Below are 18,662 nucleotides of genomic sequence, written 5' to 3'. Positions count from 1 at the left end.
GAAATAAAATACCAGAAAATTTCTATTGACAGAAATGACAGTGTAAAGATACATTTCTCACTCTTCAGTTTTATTAGTCCTTCTGGTTTCAGACTGAAACTTTTTGATGGCAGAATAAAGCAATATCTTTTTTTGGACAGTATTATTTGTTTGCTTCTTTAAGTTCTCGTAGTTAGATTCCCTACAAAGTAGCCTGTTAAAAACAATGCAAACAATGGGATGTATATTTTCACCAACCTGTGTACTCATTTAAAAGCTCCCATACACTTATCCGTGCAATGCACACATGTGCACATACAGAAGCACTGATTCACATTCCTTCTCATATATTTCATAGAAGTCGGGCATGTGGCCATTCAAGATTATTTCAGTGGAGTCTGCTTAAATTAAATACAGTTCATCTGAAAATAGCAGTAAAAAGAAAAGAAAATCCCTACATTAAAAAAAATTATATTTGAGCGACATCTCTAAACCCAAACCCGGCTAAAATGAAGAAAATCCAGTTGTCCTGCAGGTCTCATTTTTTTTGTTGGGAAATGAAAAAATTATTTTTTTAATGTACTTCATGGCAGCATATACTGACAAAGCATGTATAATTCGCCTAATTGTATCAATGTTGCAGGTTTGTGTGTTTGTGAAAAGGACTATGGAGGAGTAGATTGCTCTGTGGATCTGACAGTTGCTCCAGACCTGGCTGTGCTGTTGCCCTCGGTTTCATGTGACGTCAAAGATGAAGACTGCTCGGAAATTATTCTTATTGGAGGACCTTTCGTCAACTCAAACAGCCTGATTTGCATATTCCAACAAATTGATGTGAGTTTGAGCCCATGTCAATGTTAGAAGTTCTTCTTGTATGAAGTTTGAGCTATAGATATTAAAAGGGGATACAGTTTAGCATGCGCATAGTGAAGAAGTACATAATGAAGCGTGCACATGGCAAACAGATTTTCAGGTCTTTAAAATCGTTCTTTTACAAGTCATGTTCTGTTTATTTAAAACAGGTGAAGGCCTATAACAAAATTGGTACACAACAAAAAGATTTCCACACCCCATCAATTTCTCTATGCGCGTTGTAAACTGTTCCTCAATAAACAAGGCCCTAACTGCCAGCAACACAAAGCATCATTTTCATTATATGTCACTACTTGAGATTTTATGTTTTAACTTGTGACAATGTAGAAGTTGTACAGTGTGAACATAGAGGTTTCAAAGTTCACAGGTCTGAATACTATTAAGCGCTGGATTTCCCTTCGCATTAGGCTTGAATATTTTTTTAATTACTTTTTTATTCTCCTGTGAGCTGCAAATTTCACATATTTCATTGTCTAACCAGTTATTTTTGTTTTCTTTTTGTTTCAGTACTTTGATGGAATTTCTTACTCCGAGAGAGAAAATGGGACGTACTTGGTGCAAGCATCTTTCACTACTTACGAAAGGATTGAATGCAGACTTCCTTTTATTGGGAGTTTCACTGTCAAAGTCGAGAACTCTCTGGGTGTTGTCAGCCAAACCATAGTGCGTCAAGTCTATAACTCAGAATGTTTTAGCTCATGTGACGACAAAAGATGTGTACTTGAGGTACGTGTAATATACATTCCACCTGCTTATTGTAAGACTCTGCCATACGCTATTTTGAAAATTGTTCAGGAGAAGTAAAAAGCTGATTCATTGATTTATTACCTTTTTGTATGAAGCAGCTACTTAACCAGTAATTGTAGAGAGCTTCTCTTTTTACACAGTGTGTCCCACGATGCTGTTTTCAATTACATGTTAAAAAAATGGTTTTCGCAAAAAGTGTTGTGTGACAGAGTCTTACAATGAACCATTGATTTGATGTCCTCAACTAATTTCTTAGACCTTATGTAGACTGAGGACCACATTTGTAATTTCTGTGTGCTTTTCTTAAAGAGGGATTGAAATTTCAAGCTGTGTCCATAAAAAAAGCAATAGGTATAAAGCAACACAATTACTTTCACTGTCTTCTCACTCTCAAAAAGGGATAAAATATAGTTAGCCTATATTACATATAAGGGAGGAATTGAAAAAAATTAAGAGTCACTTTTCAATCTTGAAGTTGACTTCTCTTTTGAGGAAAACCAGTCTTAGAGTTGAGCTGTTCGTTGAATATGGACCTTTTCATTGACATGAATGTAGACAGGGCTTAAGTATTCTGGAACTTCTTTTTTTGTTGTTGAATCAGCTCTGCACTGATGCCTGTTGTGTCACAATTAAGCACTTGGCCCCCGCATACAGAAGACCTGAGTTCAATTTCCGTGTGAGGAGACTTTTGATTGAGTATCTCGGTCTTTATGCTGTGATGTTGTATCTCTTTCTGCCTGCATTGGCCCTGACAGACAGGATCAAAGTGGTCTAAATTGTGTCAATGGGGGCATAAAATCATTGACATTAAAGAACTTTTTAAAAATTAAGTTCTGGGCCATGCCTGCTCTCCAGTTGCTATGAGAGATCTTGGGGTTTTTTTGTGCAGGTAAATTATTGGATTGAGTTAACAATGTTTATCAGGCTAGTCAGCCCATTGCTAGAAACTTACAAAAATTATTGCTTAGATTCTGGCTCAGGTTGAAAATAGAATCCCAGCTTATAAACTATTTAATGTTGTCTTGTGCCTACGTAACTTTTTTCCACTGAATCAAGTCTTGTATAGATTCTGCAGTCTGTTTAAATATCTCAACAGCCAAAATACTGTTTCATTGACAACGAATGCTATCGAGTCAACGAAATCAACTCTGATGATGTAGACCTGGTGTGTGACCCACAGAAGAGTTTGTCTCACTGGACGGACAGAAATGGTAATTTCATTTATTTATCCCTTAAGTTTTTAATATGATTTTTCTTACCATTCACATTTACAATTTGTTGCAAAAATTAGTATCTGAGAAGTAAACAAGATTGCTTCAATATCTTCAAGGGTAAAATAATCCCTGAAGTCCTTGACATGAACCAGTGCAACGTATTAATGTCAATTTTTTTTTCTGAATCATTTGAATTAAGCTTGACTTTATAATGACCAGTCAGTATTGAGATTGATTGAAATAATTATGTTTACCTTCTAAATTCTGGGACTTTGTGCCTTACCTATCCCTTGTTTTTGTTTTTTCCCTTGTTTCTGTATTGAAGTTTTATTTCGTATTTATGTTTTTGTTCTCTTTATATTGACTTAATAAGACAACAGTATTAATTTGATTTAACTGTCTTATACTCAGCTTGTGGTCATTTCCTCTTCGAATGAAAACTTACTTCTCTCTCTTTCTTCTGGAAACTTCAGAATATCCCAGGCTGGATGCACTACCAGAAATAGAAACACGCTTTGACTTCAATACCTCAATGTTCTACTTGGGGTGTGACTGGTCTGGTTTCACTGATAATGACACCACTTTGACAGTGTTTGCTCAGTGGTATCAAGAAGATGAATTCATTGCAGAGGAAGAAATAGAACGTAATGTCACTAGCGCAGAAATTTCTCATGTCAACTTCACTGGACTGGCTTATGGAAAGAAGGTGAGGCCAAAAAAAAAATACAGATGACATGTAAGAAGCTTACAAAATGTTTGTTTCAGTATATTTTGCAAGTTTTACAATGTGTCTGCCTTGAATTATCAGCTTTTTTTCCCTGTGAATAATGAGTTACATTCTCCAGCTTCTACAGAGACGCAGTGACATAATTATATTCATTGCTCTTTATGAAAGTAAGTAGGTTAAGCATTTTACGAAATATTGTCTGAAGGAGCCTTGAAGCAACTTGAAGTGGAATTGCAATACAGAACATGCAAATTAGACTCTCTTCCTTTTAAGTCTTTTATGGTTCCTTGAAACAGTCAGATATGGCTGTGTATGACTGTCATCGACTGATATGAGCTGAGTATGAAACTCCTTCCTTGAATACTATAAGTTTTATAAATTAGCTTAAAACTTAATTTGGCACAGATGAACTACATATGCCATAATAACCAATTGGCAAGTTAGATTTGTGATACTTATAAGAATATTCTATTGGTAACTTTTTGATTTTCAAATACGATTTCTGAAAAGGAAACCAAAAGTATCTCATCATCAAGTGCCAGATCTGTGACAGACATCAGCGATCATGGTTCTCCCTTACTTCCTTTGCTCGGATGCTCTCAAAAAAGCTACTTTATCCTGATCTTTCCTCATCACCTATCTGTTTAGGCTCTCCCAGTAGGTTGCTCTGGGTCTGCCTCTGCCCCATTTACCTTCAATTATGCCAGTGATAGCTAAGTTTTCAAGGCCTTTTGTCTATTCAAGTGTCCCAGAAACTGCATTTGTTTTTTCCTGACTTTTTTTTACCAGCAGTGGCCCATGTGGGCTTCTTCAAGTACTGCCTCATTTGATTTCTTTTCCTTCCAAGAAATGTTCAGCTGTCTCCAAGGAAACCACATTTCTGTTACTTCTATTTTCTTTTCGCTTGAACGAGTTAGGCTCAAAAGAATCAATTGTCTTTGAGAGTGACATCAGCACACTTAGGTCACGACATTATGTACTGTTTTCAGCTCTCCAGATATCAATGAAAAGCATCTCTCTGATCCTTCCTGCCTAATGTACAAAGTTCATGTAAGAAGATACAGTATAACACGGATAGCTCAAATTCATCAGGACTGGCTTCCGTAGTTCGAGGGATCCGTAGTTCGAGAGATATCTTACAAAGATAGAGAAGAAAGAAAAATGGGACCACAGGCCCAGTTTGACGGATGCGTGATTCCGAGTCTTCTGTGTTCAACCTATCCGTGTTATACTGTAGTTCTTTTTTGCTAAAGCACACCAGTTTGATACTGGAGTAATCTTTCTGAACAATTTGGCTGATTTCTTTTTACTGTATTTGACATTCATGAGAAAATACTTTTGGAAAAGACAAGTGATGAGAAGAAGCTGCTCTTTTCCTCTTGCAAAGATACAACAGTATCTCTGTTCAAACCTTCTCAACTCAAACAAACAAACAGACGTACACACAGAAACACGAGTGCTCTTACTCACACATGTATTAACACATGTGCACGTACATGCATGCATGTGGGTGGTTGGCAGGTGCTTTGATGTGGTTTGCTCCGTCTTTTTTATCAAACAACTATAGTCCTTATCTCTCCTCTTTCCTTTTTTGTGTTTGTTACTCTCTTGTAACACCTCTATTCTTCGGCAATTATATTATCTTATTGTGTTGCAAGCACCGTAAATGTCTTAAAACTCTTACTAAAACTAAACATGCTTGTGGACATACATGTTCACTTTTAGAAGGACAAATGCATGTACATCTGCAGGTACTATTATGCGTACATTTTTTATTGAAATTTGCACTTACAAAAGTAGGTGCAACCTTTCACTCAAAAATGTAGTTACCATAATAATTTTTCTGACTTTTCCTGGTGTAGGTGTATTGTGGGTTGGTTGCCTGCATAACCACCAGATGCAACGAGACAAGGAGTCCCTTGATCAAAAGTGAGGATTTTGTGCTTGAGATCAAGGTAAGCTATTGCTTTTGGTTGTTGTTTTTTTATGTAGTCCACTGTCATTTGAATTTTACAGTAGGGTTTTTTTTGTTTCCCTCTTGTACATGATTAATTCACATGTCAATGAGAAAGCACTTGCAGGCTTGCCAGCTGTCCCGAATTTCCCGGGATTGTCCTGAATTCGCCTGTTGGGATTTTGAGAGCCCTATCACATATACTACCCCAAGACCAATCCCATTTGATGTAATTTTGCTCTTCGGTAGGTAATCTGATGTTAAAAGGTTTGGTGTCCCTTATTGGGTTTTTAGAAATTTGGCAAGCCTGCACTTGTGATTTTCATAGAAATGGGCAGCTTCAGCAAAGCCTGGGATATCTCTGACTTGAAGTATTTACCTTTCTTTTCTCTAAGAAATCCAAAAAGAAATGAAAGGGGACAAAATTGTGGTAAGCTGTTTAGGGCCATCGGACTAAACTTGAATTGCAAAAAAATTTGCTCTCTATGTGCCAGAAAATTGTGTGGGGTTTTTGTTGGGGGGTTTTTTTTTTAGCCTTCCCTTTTTACTGAGACTGTATGCAATTGATAGCTGATGTGCATTTTTCCTTATTGTGACTCCAATGCTCTTAAATTCTCAATTTTTGAAAAAATTTGCCTTTTTATTATTTTCTTTTGGCAGATCGTGAATCCATCTGTAGAAATTCAAGAAGGAGAAGACAAAGCCATCAGGGTGACCTCTACTTTCCCACCAGCTGTATTCTGTGATGTCGACACGAATGTTTCCTGCAGCATTTTCATAGGCTTTGAGGTCCAACACTCTAAAGATGATATCGTCTGTCCTGTCACCAATGAGACAGTTCCCCAACTAGTTTTCTGGGGACTTTTGGACAACTCTGCCGTGTCATGTGGTGTAGTGCTCACTAACGAGAACTGGCAGACTGCTCTGTCAGTTCTTGTCAGGGCTGTGGTGGACGGAAAGACAGATGGTGATCAGGAACGGAGCGTCAATGTCACTGCAGTGCTCAGTCACACAATTACAGTGTCCCTGCAGACATTCACTGTAAGCAATTTTTGCTAGGGCAATTTTTGTACTTGAAAAGTAGTCGTACTTGTTGGCAGCTTCGTTATTCATGTATGTTGGATACTTTCAATTTACTTTGGGGCAAGGACTTTACTTAAATTTCAAATAGTAAAACTTTTACCCGAGTAGGATAAAGACATGAATACTTTTGAGGTGTTCATAACTGATGCTGCTTGAAAGCGGCCAAGTCGATGTCAGGAGGTTATAGGTTAAATTAACTTCTTCTAACTAAGCAAAGATGCTGTCCCTGTGTGGATCAACTTGACAGAAGAAAAATGTAAATAATTTCCAATGTCCAAATCATCCGAGTTTGTAGTATATGTAGTAAAACATGTGAAACAGAGCGTCACTGATGCACATTATAATTTTCATCTTGTGCCATGAGTAAATACTGTACTCTAATCAACAGTAGTGGGCATCTAACCAAAAGAACCAGCTAGCCAAAAGTAGTTGGGGCTCTCGTGGCCTAGAGGTTAAGGTGTTGGCCTCTCATTCAAAGGTCCCGGGTTCGAATCCGGGTAGCGACCGAAAAATTTTCTTCTCTAAAATTGTCTCCTTTCACCTCCTTTCCTGCTCTCTAGCAATGTTCTGTTGCCTGCTTTCATTTCCACTTTCTGCCCCCACCCCCTCACCTCCTTTGCCCCCTCCTCTGGGCTCCTGACTGTTTCTGCAGCCTTTCTACTGCTACTCCTTGGCTCCTCCTTACTGCTGTCTTTCTGCCACACCCCTGATCTTCTGGTAGGAAAGATCTACACCTAGCCTTCTCGGACAAGGGCGAAAAATCTCGGAGGGCCCGTGTGCAAGTTGCGCACGTTAAAGATCCCTTGGTGGTCTAAAATCGATAAGAGTAGGCTTCGGCTGCCACCCGGGCAAAATTCAAAATTTCCTACCAACTGAAAATATTAGGAGTGTCCCGCGCGCTCATATGACCTATGCAGTTGCGAGCGTCGTAAAACACTTTACAAAAACAAAAAACAAAAACAAAAGTAGTTGTCAGCAGAGCCTTTGATTGAAAAAGAAAATTGTAATCAGACTTTATACCCATACTAGTCACTGTTAGTCTAATACTTTGACACAGAAGGAATGTATACTTCGTCATTCATGATGCCTAACATCTTTTTTCTGGTTTTCTCAAAAGGTGAAAGTCATTGATTCTGACCAGGTTGCAGTATGTCAGTCCATCAATGATCCTCACATGACTACATTTGATGGAAGGTAGGCAGGCCTATTAGTTTATACATTGTACAGCTAGGATATCGGCGTCAGTTATACTGTGATAAAGCTGTTTTAACTTGTGATCATGAGTGGCTGGGAGTTTGTGTTGTGTCTTTGGGAAAAGTTTCAAGCACAAGTCAGGTGCCCTCACCTTCTCATGGAGAGTTGAGCCCCCAAAAGTATATCAAGTAACCTGTAACTTTTTTGTCTCTTATTTTATGGAAAGTAAGATATGCTTTAGGACCTATGACAGTAAGCTTAAATTATACTCTTTACTGTATAGCTCAGCAGTGAAAGCTGTGGTCCTTCCTCCTCCCCTCGAAGAATGATGAATAAAGTCAAAGGAATCGAATACAAAAACAAGATAAAACGGTTACTTGCAGATATTGAGAGACGAATGTGTGTACATACAAGCTCACACTTCATGCATACATGTATACATGCATGTGCTTGCACACATGTGTTTTTAAAAAAACATAACATTAAAACTGTTGCATACATTTTGAATTAAATTACTAAACTAAACTGTATAGAAGTTATGAATTTCACTCTGAAGAATGTATAATACAACAATTATAACAACAACAAAAATTATTTTGCTCCTAAAATCATTATAAACTACATTTTCTCTATTCTTTTTTAGCATTGTTGATAAAACTATGTCGTGTTTCTGACAATAATAAAATATTTTTACCCAGGTGATTACATTTCCTTCTTGTCTTGAATATTAACTTAACCTTTAATATCTTTTACAGGTACTACAACAACTTCAATGTTGGAGAATTCATTCTTTACAGGCACACTACTCTTCCATATGAGGTGAGAAATTTTTTTTTAATGAGGTCAGAGAAACTTCTGAAAATAAGTTGACTTCCTTCAGGTTTGTGACCTCTTTGTGTGACAAGTGCTAAAAAAATACTAAGAATTGTTGAATGTGAATGTTGGTCCCTTAGTCTATCGATGAAGCCATTTTGTAAATATGTGATACAGGTTATGTACAGTTAACACTTTGTCAAATTTTGTATTAGTGTAGAAATATTTTGGGTATGGTATAGGTTGATTCCTTCAATCAACTTTGTAATCGTTCAAGAGGTGGAATCAATGTCCATATTTCATATGACCCTGTCAAGTGAGTGTGAAGTCTTGAAAACTCCCCATATACTCTTTAAGTTCATAAATGCCTTACTCAGGATTTGACCCAGGACCATCCACAATGAGGTCAAGCATGATTGCAACTGAGCTATTCGCATGCCATGTTTTATCTTTTTGTATATTTTAAATAGAGATTTATACAACCTCGCCCAATATATCAATATATATAAGTACCACTTACACACTTTGTTTGTAACCTTGGAATGTTCATATGTTGGATAAATTTTCTTCTGTATCCACTGTTTTCTAATACTAGTGTTTTATTTTTATTTTCCCAAAAGGTTCGCTCGTATTTCCGTAAGTGCAACAAAAATCGTGCGTCTTGCAACTGCGCTGTAGTGGTACGTGCTGGAGACGATACCATCAGAGTGGACAGATGTGGCCGTGAGAAAGACCAGAACGGGAAAGAAAGTCCACTTGATGTTGGCCTGTACCTCCGAGGACAGATGACCTCAGGTCTTTCAATAGTTCAGTACAATGACGGCAAGAAGTATGAGGTAACTCGCTGCTTTGTATGCTCTTATTGAACCCCAGTGAGACTACTTCAACTGCATTTGTGGCAAATTGAAACTTTAGTTTTGTCATTATTTAAAGACACCATGTCTTTAAACATTTTGCCAGTCTAGGTATTTCTGATTTCTGTCTTTTCTTGAAAAGTCTCATAGACTGTAATAAATATTATTTTCAGCACCATGAATACCTTTTGTGCCTTTTCTGATTATCAAAATGCTGTAGGGAACTTATGATGTTTTTAATGTTAATTATTAAACATATTTCAGATGTTATTTATGTTTCATATCACATAAATAAATAAAATATTGGATCAGCAATATCTCAACTTCAGGACTAGCGACATCTGACTGATTTTTTTCTGCGACGCCTCACATTTTAGTGAATGTGCAGTTTTGTCTGCAAATCTGTCCTTCCATTTACAAGTTAAAGGCATTATAGAATATTTTCTAAGCTTCCAAATTCCCTTACACACATCTCGTTAAGATTTTGTCTTGCTCAGTATGTAAAACTGTTAAAACTGTGGTGTTGGTGGCCTAGCGGTAAGGCTACCACACTCGTAATCGTGAGGTTGTGGGGTCGGGGGTTCGAGCAGCGGGGCCGACGTTGTGTCCTTGAGAAAGGCACTTTACACAAATTTTCCTCACTTCTCCCAGGTGGAAATGGGTACCCGGCCATAGCCAGCGAAAGATCTTGTCAGTATGTTAGTGTTTTAGCGCCTATAAATGGCTGCTTGCACTGTATGCTTTTTAGGAAGTTGACCTTGTTTCAGAATGCTCTCAGGTCTGCTGGGGTAATAGTATAAATTGTGAAGCGCATAGAGCCTGCTGTTGAGCGGGGATTTGCGCTATACAAATGCTATCTATTATTATCTATTATACTTTACTATACATGTTTTGAACAAAGCCGACCAACAAAGCTAGTCCACATAGCCACATACAACCCACAGAGCCAACCCACAAAGCCAACCCACAAAGCCAACCCACATAGCCATATCTAACCGTCAAAGCCAACCCACAAAGCCAACCCACATAGCAATATCTAACCGTCAAAGCCAACCCACATAGCCATATCTAACCGTCAAAGCCAACCCACAAAGCCAACCCACAAAGCCAACCCACAAAGTCAACCCACAAAGCCAACCCACAAAGCCAACCCACAAAGCCAACCCACAAAGCCAACCCACAAAGCCATGTCTAACCGTCAAAGCCAACCCACAAAGCCAACCCAAAAGCCAACCCAAAAAGCCATGTCTAACCCTCAAAGCCATGTCCAACCCACAAAGTCATATCCAAATTCACAAAGCCAACCAACATAAGCTTGTTCCAAACCACAAAGCCAGTCCACAAATTCATGTCCAACTCATAAAGCCAGCCCTAATAGGTATGTTCCAAACCACATAACTATGTTTTAACCCACAAAGCTAGCCCGCATATCCATGTCCAATTCACAGAGCCTATCCACATAACTGTGTTCCAACCCACAAAGCCAGCCCATATAACTATGTCCAACCTACAAAGCCAGGTCCAACCCACATAGAAATGTGCAACTTACATATCCATGGGCCTACTCAGATACCCAGTTACTTACAGAATAAAAATGTTGCCAAATCTGTTGCGAAATACTATCTAACATTCGAATTGCTTCCCACAGATATTCTTACCCTCGAACACAAAAGTTGTTGTTGTTGTGGATAGCAAATACATCAATGTGGTTATTCAAGCTTCATCTTTTGATTTCGGGAACACTGAAGGTGAGTGCAGTGCATTCGAACTTTCTTCCGATAAATTGTTATCAAGGAACTTTACAAAATGATTTAATTATTATGTCCTTGAAGCCTGGGATAAGTTAACTCAAATTGTTGTCTTTCAACTGAACCAGTGCTTCAAGATTTTATCTTGGTATGGCTATTTTCCCAGCCGCTGTGTTGCTTGTATCTTTTGGCTCTTGCCACAATGTCATTTTAAGTTGTTTTCGATAAATGTATAAGGGGTTATCAATAGTGAGAGTAAGAGGGAAAAAAGTAGTTGTTTGCAGTTTTTGTTGGCTGGGCCATGAGAAAGATAGATGACAGAAAATTTTATGAGCAGGCTCATCTGCGGGTTCTCTGAGTCCGTGAAAGACTCAAGTGAGCTACAATGCTATAGGTGGTAACTAAGACTAAAATTAGTTTGATTTTGTTTTTTATTGTATAGTCTTCAAAGCTTACTTGTTTGCATTTCATCATTCTTTTTAACCATCTTCCCATCTGCTAGGATTATGTGGCACTTATGATGGTGACAAGAAGAATGACCTGACCTCCAGCACAGGAGTCCTTGTTGATGGCTCAAGGGTGGACGACTTTTCTCTTAGCTGGAGGTAATCAGTATTGATAAAGTAGGGCCCTCTACCAACACTGAGTAATTATTTTTACCAAAGGTTTTTAGCAGTTTTAAAGACAGCTTAATTTGTATGCTTAATTTGTTGGGATTTTACTAAAATACATCATAGATACTTCTGTACTTTTACTTTGTTGTTTCTGTCTGTATGTCCTACTTTTTCCCTGACCAATATTTCTATTATTGTGTCAAGGTGCTTCTCTTTACACAATCAAACAGACAAGAAACATGAATACCCTTGGTTCTTTAAAGACAGGACAGCTAAAAACTTTCATAATAAGTAGGGACAAGAGCAGAACAATTTTGTTAAGTATTTGTACTCTACAATTTCCAAAGGATAACAATTCTGTTCAGTTATTGACCTGGTGAGAGGAGATCCCACAAAAAATGTCTCTCAATATATTGCATATTGTATCAGAACTCTTAATGCTTTGGTATATCTCATACCCTTAGTTTGCAGAAGAGTTGCGAACTGACCTACTCACACTAGTAAATCAGTATAAATGTAGAGACAGATTGTGTATGGATGCTGAGTGTGGCAATGAGGATGATTTACCAAGTTTACTTGGATTGTTCTCTAGGTTCCAGTGGAAATGATGAATTTGAGTTTGAAAAATTGCTTAAGTGCATGAATAATAGCTTTCTGTAATTTATAAATGTTGATTTACTGTCAGCTGCTTTTAGGAAAGCTGGGTACAGTAAAGTTTTTTAGTACCAGAACTGAATTCTCCTTGGTATTTTGAATACTTTTCCAAATGTTTATATTTGATGCGTCAAATTGTCAAATACCTAATAGTTTTGACGTTGAATATTATTATTTCCATGTTTTTTTATATAGAGTGGAGCAAAAAGATTCCATTTATAGTGGCTTCTGTGGTCAAGACTTTGCTGTTGGATCTACTCAGACCTTCTGTTCCTGTGGAGTTGTTAGTGGTACAGATTGTGGAGTCAGTCACGTTTCAAGTTGTCAGGAAGGTCTCAGGGTTATCTCTGGAGGTGAGAATGGCTGAAACTGATTGTGATACTTTGCATAATACATACATGTTTATTATGATTTTAAAAGTATATGTGAAGGAAGTGTGCTGGCAATCCATGAATGAAGATGCCTGCCGAAAATAGACACCTCAAATCTACAGATTTTAAACTGGTGCCATTTCCTTCAAGTTAAACATGTCTTTTATCATTTCATATAATAAATTGTTCAAGCCTAAACTGTAAGTTTCATCTGTCTGTCTGTGTCCTTGGGCTAAAGTCTAAAATTTATTTTATCAGCATACCTCACACATAGTCTCTTTTTCTGCATCTGTTAAAACAATTACATTTATTTTAGGTTTCAGACCATCTCAAGTATGTTATTTTCCTATTTTAAATGTAGATGAAATAAAGCATAACTTTCAGTCTTAATTTCTCAAGTAGGCATTGCACTATAATTGTCTAGAGGACTAATTTTGCTGCTTTTTGTCTTCAGGAACTGACATAACAATGTCATTGAAGACAGGGGCGATTCGACCGCCATGTGGCTTCCAGTTAGAGTTTGAATATGACACTGCTTACATCCCCAAGGTGAGTGGCATGTCTAATTTATGATGTGCCAGTGGGACAGTGCATATATGGTTCTCATAAATATTTGGAATCTGCAATCTTAATCAAATAACGTTCAAATGCTCTTTTCGTTTCATGGGGACATATAAGAGGAATTTACCGGTTCAAATTCTGAAGACCATCAAAACTTCACCGTGAATTTTTTTCTTATGACAGCCTCCATCATGGCCAACTCCCAGTGGGTTTAATCTGACAACAGCCACAGAGTTCTGTGAGAAGTATATTCAAGCCAGCATTTCTGCACAAGCATGCCTTGGTGCTGTCAGAGACTTAAACCTAGAGTTCGTCTTGAAAGGATGTGTGGAAGACATTCAGGTAAGAAATGAGTTATGAACACTTAAATGAAGAATTTTGCTAGAATGGCTTTGTCAAATAGTAGATGTCTTTGTTCTTTTGTTTGTATCCTCGTTTTGATTTATATACCTACAACAAGGCATTTAAAGAAGTAGAACTCATGATGTGCAAGTGGGTGGTTGGCGGGTGCTCTGTGGTTTGCTCCTTCTTTCCCACCAAACATCTATCGTCCTGATCTCTCTTTCTTTTTTGTTTTTATAACTCTCTTCTAATACCTCAATTCTTCTGCACTTATATGACCTTATTGTGGTGAAAGTGCTGTAAAACTCTTACTAAAACTAAACTGGTGTGCTAAGAGTACAAAGAGGATAAAGGAATTTTTGTGTGTTTGTGTATGTGTTTTGAATACATATGTTCCGCTAAATTTTGATGCTTTATTGCACATATGTGTTTGTACATATGTGCGTGCATGCATGTGTGGTTTTGGGGTTTTTTCATACCAAAATACTATTGTTTTCCCATTTGTTTATTTTTTGTGTGTGTGTATTTCGAGTACATTTGCACACCAATGCAGTATTTTGAAAGAAAACTTTGTTTCTTAAATTAAATGTGGGTACTTAATGTGACAAGTTGAAATGCTTTGTATTCAGCTCACAAATATCCATTTCGTCAATTCTTCTTTAACAATAAAATGTTTCAAAACAACTCTCCGTATTCAGGCCCTGCATCAAAATCAGTGTTTTGTCAATTGCTTGATCATGGTTTTGGAACGTATGTATTTTGAGACAGAATTGAGGGGGAAAAATCAGGTCTTTTACTTACACGAAGCTGTTTATTTTAGCTTAGATTTTTTTATTAACATATTTGCCTGTAGCAAATTCTGCAACTTTAACCTACACTCCTAGAAAAACCTTTTTGAAAGCGTCAAGAACAGTCTTTTCAGGGAAACCAGGCCCTATCCTTCATACGGGAGTCTGTACTAATGAGAATGCTGTATATTCACGCTAAACAGCAACTCTGAACCTATTATTTTTTTTGTCTATGATTCATTTTCTTTTTCAACTGTAATTATTGTATTTTCAGATATTGGACAGCACTGAGTTTGCTGCATCTGCAGTAGAAAATCTGAATATGCGTTGCCTTACTCATGTCCAAGTGAACATAAGGTAAGGGAAGCAGCAACCCAAAATTTTGGTTTTGAGAGACTGAAATTTTAGATGAAATAAATGTTCAAAGTCAAAATTTTATTTCCCAAAGGGGGGATATTAACATGTTCTTATGCGCAGCAGAATTGTAAATGGGATGATTTAGCAATGTCATGCTCATACTGTGCCGGAACAACATAGAGAGAACTGCTGCTTTTTCTTTCCTTGACCTTACTATCGTCATTTTTCCTCTACTTCTTTTTTATGTTTGTCACTCTCTTGTAAACTGCCATTTCCAGGGTACCTCGATAGTCGAAGCAGACTTTGTGCTGTTGAGGCTAGAGAGGTGAACAGAGTAAGCCTGATTCCCCGTTTGGACTTCTCTGTTGACATCCTCTCCTTGGCGCTCATATGACATTGTGCAGTTGCAAGCGTCGTAAAACCTTACTAAAACAAACTTTTATTTTAATTATCACACATTGAGCCTACAAGGGGCTGTTTATTTTAACTTCATGCTTTTTATCAACATAATTTTCTGTGGCTAGTACTGTAACTTTAACCCATCGAAACTTTTTTTGAGGGCTTTAAGAACAGCCTCTGCCTTACCCAATAACAGAATTTTCAGTAGTTTAAGACTGCTGATCCTTGGGGTCAGAGTGCTCTTATGGGGGGGTCAAATCAGTATGAAATGTTGACCGGCTTCTTTGTGCAATCATCACAGTGTTGCACCATCTGAAAACATTTTTGTGCGGGGCTTTTAGATGTTGATGCACCCCAGAAAAAAAAGTTAGGAAAAGAAGTGCCCTCATTCTGCAGTTAAAGCTCATTTCAGGTCACGCAGTGGCAAATACATACCACTGAGAACCAATAAAGAAAGATACAAAAGAAGTTTCCTACAATCTGTGACAATTTTAAGGCTGCTGTTGAAATGAATATAACCTGTATTGGTGTGTGTCAATTTTTTTATGTATAGGCCTACATAATAATATAATAAATTATGATAAGATGTCACTTTATTGTCCCAGTGGGAAATCATTCGAATTTATCAGTATAACTTTCAAGGTCTGTAATTTCTGGAAGCAGTTTGAGAGATGCATCAGGTGTGATATGTTTTGTTTTTGTCAGATTAATTTTTCTCTTCATAATTGAATTTTTTTTAAAGTAATTTATAATTTAAACTCTATGTATATCAACTCTTGTTTTTTACCATTGAGACAATAAAGTATCATGCTATTTTATCTTAAGTTTATTATCTTATCTTACCTTATCCTACTAGTCCCATGTTTCTCTTCCAAAGTTTTCCGCCCGAAAGTATAGTTGATATTACTGTGATTATAAAGAAATGACTACTGTGGTTCTATGGTGTACTCATCTATTTCGGGGATCTGATGCTCTGAGGGATGAATCATTTAGTCGAACTGGCCTCCTTCCTAAAACAATCACTTGTACAAATGACCACTTCTCACCTCTCCCCTTGCATTTTTTAAATATTATAATGACTCTGTCCAAGACATCCACCAGTCTTAGACAACCACTTTACTCCTCAACAATGGGTGGCTGTCTGTGTTGCACAATTTTCACTGTGGTTTGTACCTTCTGTGCCTTGCAATTGTCTGCCTGTAGCTTGTTCCTCGTGGGTTTCATTGTCTGTGTCCAAAGCATGCTCTGTATTTATTCTGAATTATTTTGTTTTGCTTTTGCAGTTATTGGGTGACCATTGAAAGTGGAGTTGTTATCAACCCTGTTGTGTTTGACTCCCTTTGCCCTGCTGATTGCAATAACAATGGAAATTGTTCCAAAGGTGAGCTTCGGTGTGTATATATATATATATATATATGTAAAGAGTAAATTTGTATCAAGTGTTCCAAAGGTGAGCTTCGGTGTGTATATATATATATATGTGTAAAGAGTAAATTTGTATCAATTGTTCCAAAGGTGAGCTTCGGTGTGTATATATATATATATATATGTAAAGAGTAAATTTGTATCAATTGTTCCAAAGGTGAGCTTCGGTGTGTATATATATATATATATGTAAAGAGTAAATTTGTATCAAGTGTTCCAAAGGTGAGTTTCAGTGTATATATATATGTAAAGAGTAAATTTGTATCAAGTGTTCCAAAGGTGAGCTTCGGTGTGTATATATATATATATATGTAAAGAGTAAATTTGTATCAATTGTTCCAAAGGTGAGCTTCGGTGTATATATATATATATATGTAAAGAGTAAATTTGTATCAATTGTTCCAAAGGTGAGCTTCGGTGTGTATATATATATATATATATATGTAAAGAGTAAATTTGTATCAAGTGTTCCAAAGGTGAGTTTCAGTGTATATATATATGTAAAGAGTAAATTTGTATCAAGTGTTCCAAAGGTGAGTTTCAGTGTATATATATATATATGTAAAGAGTAAATTTGTATCAAGTGTTCCAAAGGTGAGTTTCAGTGTATATATATATGTAAAGAGTAAATTTGTATCAAGTGTTTTCATGGGCAAGAAGAGAAATGGTAAGGGGAGGTTGCTTTTTTATTGGCATGCGTGTGTAGAAAAAAGGAATCAGGAATTTATGTGACTGGAACTTCTGTCATAGCGGTACGTAGATGTCTGCTATGTACCATTTTTACTGTAAGTGTACCCACCAGTCTTTTATTGTCATATCCAGCGGATAAAAGAAAAAAAATCTCCTATGACAATCTTTTTTATTGATCATGCTTTACAAAGTCAAAATTAGCTCTGTGTACTGAATGAACTGGGTTTGTCAACGAGAGATCTCCTCAATGAGGCAAATGGAGAAAATTTTCGACATCTTCTGTGCTGCTTCCCTCAACGATGCAAGTTAATGTACAAATGATAGTGATAGTGACTGAAAGGCGCAGTCAATTAAACTGGGTAGGATAAGTTAGGGTTTTTGGGGAATCCATTTCCCATTGAAATAATTCACTGTTTACATTTAGTTTTTACAGTTCAGGAAAGGGAGTGTAAATGAACATGACATAGTGATTTAGCTTGATGACAAAAAATTGCTTTCCACATTTAGAGATGCAGATTTTTCACCTATTATTTGTTTACATTTTACTTTTAAAGTTCAGAAAAGAGAATGTAAGTGAACTTAACATGGTGATTAAGATTGAAGGTCAAATGCTGCTTTTCAAAAGAAGAAATAAAGATCTCATGTTTTGATGTTTTGCATTCTTACAGGAGTCTGTATATGTGATGCTGGCTTTGGTGGAACAGCATGCGACATTGACCTGACCTCACCGCCAAAATTAACAAACACCCCGGAAATCCAAATATGTGATAGCAAGAATTCCACATGTCCCAATGAAATCCTCATTTTTGGTGAAAACTTCCTGAACTCGGAACAACTCACTTGCCACTTCAAGGAAATCACGGTAATGTTGTTAAAGGTTCTATGCCATTGTATTTGTGAGACAGCATGGTGAAATCAGGGGCTCGTCAAGACAATGAAATCAAAGAAACCTGCGTTTTTCTGGGCATTGGGCAATTTTCTTCAAATTTTCTTTTTTTGGCTCAACAGCTTTTGTGTCCTTTAAAAAACAAATTTCTGTTTGGATATTACTGAAAAATTTTGATAAAAGGCACAAATAATAAAGATTTCCAGTTTTTAAAGACACTCAAGCTTTGTGAGTCACCAAACTTTGGCTGACATTTTCTCCCTAATTTTTCCCTTTCACACCAGGCAACCCCCCACCTCATTCAATAGCAAATGTCTCAACTTCTATTCAAAATAGATTGTTGCTGTTTTTGCCAAATGCAAGACAATTGAACAAGTTTTAAGACAATA

General features: G+C 37.0%; 1 protein-coding gene across 1 annotated transcript in view; it reads left to right on the top strand.

Moving 5' to 3' along the window:
* The window catches only part of LOC118477191, a 95,539-nt gene that overhangs the window by 35,833 nt on the left and 41,044 nt on the right, over positions 1-18,662 (top strand). The window contains exons 37-53 of the mRNA XM_035972102.1: positions 623-813; positions 1,360-1,578; positions 2,696-2,810; positions 3,287-3,519; positions 5,403-5,495; positions 6,155-6,535; positions 7,695-7,771; positions 8,527-8,590; positions 9,205-9,420; positions 11,087-11,186; positions 11,689-11,791; positions 12,650-12,807; positions 13,280-13,374; positions 13,570-13,728; positions 14,791-14,873; positions 16,556-16,653; positions 18,056-18,249. Of these exons, the coding sequence (XP_035827995.1) occupies positions 623-813; positions 1,360-1,578; positions 2,696-2,810; positions 3,287-3,519; positions 5,403-5,495; positions 6,155-6,535; positions 7,695-7,771; positions 8,527-8,590; positions 9,205-9,420; positions 11,087-11,186; positions 11,689-11,791; positions 12,650-12,807; positions 13,280-13,374; positions 13,570-13,728; positions 14,791-14,873; positions 16,556-16,653; positions 18,056-18,249 (2,579 nt within the window). The remainder of the gene's footprint in view (positions 1-622; positions 814-1,359; positions 1,579-2,695; positions 2,811-3,286; positions 3,520-5,402; positions 5,496-6,154; positions 6,536-7,694; positions 7,772-8,526; positions 8,591-9,204; positions 9,421-11,086; positions 11,187-11,688; positions 11,792-12,649; positions 12,808-13,279; positions 13,375-13,569; positions 13,729-14,790; positions 14,874-16,555; positions 16,654-18,055; positions 18,250-18,662) is intronic.

This window comes from Aplysia californica, unplaced genomic scaffold, assembly GCF_000002075.1.
Source record: "Aplysia californica isolate F4 #8 unplaced genomic scaffold, AplCal3.0 scaffold00002, whole genome shotgun sequence".
NCBI classification, from domain to species: domain Eukaryota; kingdom Metazoa; phylum Mollusca; class Gastropoda; order Aplysiida; family Aplysiidae; genus Aplysia; species Aplysia californica.
Note: the sequence above shows the minus strand (reverse complement) of the source record. Positions and strands in the feature narration are given on the sequence as shown.